Source organism: Electrophorus electricus, chromosome 2 (genome assembly GCF_013358815.1).
Source record: "Electrophorus electricus isolate fEleEle1 chromosome 2, fEleEle1.pri, whole genome shotgun sequence".
NCBI classification, from domain to species: domain Eukaryota; kingdom Metazoa; phylum Chordata; class Actinopteri; order Gymnotiformes; family Gymnotidae; genus Electrophorus; species Electrophorus electricus.
The window spans coordinates 6,904,949-6,909,322 of NC_049536.1; the positions used below are offsets into that span (position 1 = coordinate 6,904,949).

The 4,374-nt window shown below is 40.0% G+C and overlaps 1 protein-coding gene across 2 annotated transcripts in view; it reads left to right on the forward strand.

The window, feature by feature from the left end:
• gpr37a (G protein-coupled receptor 37a) overlaps positions 1–4,374 on the forward strand; it is a 5,080-nt gene extending 706 nt beyond the window's left edge. The window contains exons 1-2 of one of the 2 annotated variants that reach the window (XM_026996233.2): positions 1–621; positions 2,985–4,374. The exon at positions 1–621 is cut by the window's left edge and continues 706 nt beyond it. In XM_026996233.2, the coding sequence (XP_026852034.2) occupies positions 1–621; positions 2,985–3,779 (1,416 nt within the window). In that variant the 3' untranslated portion in view covers positions 3,780–4,374. The remainder of the gene's footprint in view (positions 622–2,984) is intronic. The other variant, XM_026996234.2, reaches the window with a different exon arrangement.

The window sequence follows — 4,374 nt, forward strand, 5'->3', positions numbered from 1 at the left end:
ATGTCTACACATACCAGTCTGTCGTCGAGACATATATATGGTGGAGGACACTTGAAAGAGCCTAATCTGTATCATCGACAGAAAAGAGGCGCTAAGAACGACCAGGACGGGATAAATCTAAGTGAGCGCACCAAAACCAGCATGCATCCTGAGCCATTAGAGGGCTTACTTGATGTTACGAAGTTGGAATCACTTCCGAAGCCGTTAGCCCAGAAGCAGTCTACTGAGTTTCCAATTGATTTTACCACAAATGGTGGTTCGTTCATTTCACCCGAGGGTGACTATGAAGATAGCACTCCATTCATCCCCTTTAACACTCGGTCAAGAGCTCCCCAGGTTAAAAACCCATTTTTTCCGGTTACAAATGAAACATACGGTGCATATGCGGTCATGTTTATTTCTGTAATCATTTTCACAGTGGGGATAATCGGAAATATAGCAATCATGTGCATAGTGTGCCACAATTACTATATGCGAAGCATCTCAAATTCCCTGCTTGCCAACCTGGCCCTGTGGGATTTTATCATCATCTTTTTTTGCTTGCCATTGGTGATATTCCATGAGCTCACGAAGGATTGGCTGCTTGGAGAATTTTCCTGTAAAATCATACCCTACATTGAGGTAAAAATTGTACATGTAATCAAGAACATTTGCTTAATATGTGTTTCATATGTAAGATGACGGTGTCAAATGACATAGGCTACGTCACAGTATGTAAATCATTCCTGAAGAAGAGTTTGAAAAGTGTAAGCCGTTTATTTTATTTAGTTTTATCTAAGCCATGTTTCACAATGGCAGAATTTATTAGAAACTGTGACATAAGTTATTGCATTAAAATTTGTGAAAACAGCATGGCCATGTGAAATCAAGCTTACCCAACAAATGTCTTTATTTAGGTATAGTCTGTTTTTACTTTTGTTTACAAGACAGTATCAAGGAGTTGGTAATGATCTGCATTATGTAAAGGAATATATTATTAGCCTAGCTAAAAATAACTTTAAAAACCTTGCTTGGATAGTAGTGGGACAAATGATTAGATGATAAGTATAGCTGTTGTATACATGCTTGGAGATAATGCACGTATATAACAGCTATATATGAGATTAAATGAGTTTCTATATCCTCATCTGGCATGATCATTGCATATTGTTTACAAAAAAAATCATCCTGCACCTAATAATGCAGGTCTGTTACTTTGAAAGTTAGTTTGTAATAGTTACCATAGTGCTTTGTATCAGCCAGGTTTATGGTGAGTGGGGTGTGCCACTCTCTCACAGACACAAAGAGACAGAGGCATTGCCTGAGGGCAGAATTAAGACTGAACCATGTGCTGCAGAGGGACAATGCTGTTATGGTGGTGCCTTAAATCTTCTAAACAAGTCTCTGCACTTTTTATCAAATTGCCCTGCTGAACTGTTGGTCTGTTCATTTATGGCTACTGCCTGAGTGATAAGTTATTTGGTAGTGAAGTGTGAAGAATGGTTTAGATCAGTGTGTTTTAGATTGATGCATCATGTGGAAATCACCTATTTTTGATGTGTTTTGTGGCAGGAATGTCCATTGTTACCAACAGATTAAACTGCCACTCCAAACTGAATGGCCCAAACACAAGATAATGTACAGTTATTGATACAGTTCTAAGCAGTGTATTTTATTTCATTTATTTTGCTTTAAAACATTATTATATCTAGCTGTCGTACATGCAGTGTATGTAATAGCATCACTATTTTGCTATGTAAAGAAGGTAATTACTGTGTTCTGTTGTCATCTTAAATAAGACTCTAATTATGCAATTAATTAAGGATGATTAGAGTGGTACTTGGGGATATTAGTGCAATAGACAAAGCTTATTCAGCCTTGAAAAATCTGTTTTCACAGGCTGTACAGGGTTTCTTGCTCAAGCCCAAGTAATTAGAACAGACAGTTACTGAGGTGAGAGCTAGTTGGGCTCTCTCTGTGTCTCTTTCTGTGTTTTTTTCTTTTCTTTCTCTCAGAAGATTTCTTTCAAACCAACCAATTCCCATTTCATCCCTTTCTGTTTATTTTTGCAAAGAAACAAATCAGGGCATTTCCCCAGCCATATGACATCTGACAGTGTATTGCTGTATCCTCCAGCTCCAGAACATGTTTGTAAAAACACAGTGTTTACACCTTCCTCTTCCATTATACATATGGAAGATGTCACATTGACAAGATCTTACATAAATCTTATAGGGGCTGGAAGGATAGTTACTTTTTATAGAAGTGTAGTTTTCCATTGGCACTTAACAATCTAAGCATGTCACTTTACAGCTGTCATAGTGGCTTATAGGTGGGTGGACATGGAAAGTAATTTTTGTGAAACTGTGTTCTGTAACAAGTTATTTGAGAGGTTGGCTGAACATGCAGAAAGGAACTGAATCATAACAGTGCAGTGTTTTGAGGTCCTTCTGGGTTTTGCATACATTTCTTAAATGTTGAAAGAAGTAAAGATAAAGGACAAAGTGTGTAATATGAAACATCTGTAGGAAGTTTATAATGAAGTGAGAGTTCTGTTAGTCATTGTTACCATAGTAGAGAGCTGGATATTCTCTGACAGTTTCTTTCCACCAAACACATATTGATTCTATCTATCTATCTATCTATCTATCTATCTATCTATCTATCTATCTATCTATCTATCTATCTATCTATCTATCTATCTATCTATCTATCTATCTATCTATCTATCTATCTATCTATCTATCTATATTTATTTTTTAATTTTATTTTATTTTTTTGAATGTTTTTGAGTTTTTTTTTTTTGCTTCAGGAGCCGGGGGGTTGATTTCTAATTCTTCTAGGGGAAAAACATGTTTGGAATGTTTATTTCTAAGACATCTTATAGTATTATGCACTGAAATTGGAATATTCCTGATAATATTTACCACTCACCTACCATACAACTCCCATTTATATCTCCATGTCTTGACTAAATATCTTGATTCAATGTCTTTGCATCACAGGTGGCTTCCTTAGGTGTAACTACCTTCACGCTTTGCGCCTTGTGCATTGATCGCTTCCGTGCCGCCTCCAACGTCCAGATGTACTATGAGATGATCGAGAACTGTGCCTCTACCACTGCCAAGCTCACCATCATCTGGATGGGTGCTCTGCTGCTGGCACTGCCTGAGCTGCTCATCCACCAGTTGGTGAAGGAAGGGCACGAGCTGGCCGAGGTGAAGCCGTGGGAGCGCTGTGTGGTGAGCATCTCCACCACGCTCCCTGACTCCCTCTATGTGCTGGGCCTCACCTACAATGGTGCCCGTCTCTGGTGGTTCTTTGGTTGTTACTTCTGCCTTCCAACCATCTTCACCATCATTAGTTCAGTGGTGACAGCACGGAAGATCCGGCAGATGGAGAGGAACAGCGTGCGGGGCCACCGTAAGCAGATCCAGCTGGAGAGCCAGATGAACTGCACAGTGGTGGCGCTGGCCATTGTCTACGGCTTCTGTGCCATCCCAGACAATGTCTGCAACATCATGTCAGTGTACATGGGTGCGGCTGTGCCGCGCAGCGTCCTAGATGTCCTGCACCTGGTCAGCCAGATGCTGCTATTCTGTAAGTGCGCAGTGACTCCAGTGCTCCTGCTGGCCCTATGCCGGCCCTTTGGCAGAGCTTTCCTGGACTGCTGCTGCTGCTGCTGGGAAGAGTGTGGCCCAAAGTCCTCAGCTGCCACCAGCGATGACAATGAGCACGAGGGCACCACCGAGCTGGAGCTCTCGCCGTTCAGCACCATGCGCAGGGAAACGTCTACCTAGGGGGACTGCTAGGGGCCCCACACACTGCTGTGGGGACATACTGCTAGGGGACCCACACACTGTCGTGGGGACACACTGCTAGGGGACCCACACATAATGTGATATGCTGCCTGGTTATAAATAACCTGGCTAGCAACATATAGAATATATATTAACAACCTGGCTAGCAACCTATAGAATATATCTTATAAGAGCATGGACAAAGAGCCATGCTTTTATTATAGGACAGATGGTCTTACAGCTATAATTGCATTTTGGTGTTTACAGGACAATACTCCAAGCATTAAATGTAGTTAAAATTGAGTTTATAGTGATTGTGATTAAATTTCCATTTGTGTTTTGCACATTTGTCTTACACCTTCCGATGCATTTTTATTTCTTAGTTATATATTGAATTGAATGTTTACATCTTTAATTTCTTTAAAACCATAGTACCTTGTAGTATCTGTAAGTCTCATGGAAAATACTGGATTAGATATTGAATATATTGTGGCAAAACAGATGGAGATTCATATTAAGCAGTTAAAAGTACTGCTCCTTTCCTATGTGTATTATATTCTCTTTGTAGAAAAATAAAACTGTATCATATACTTTA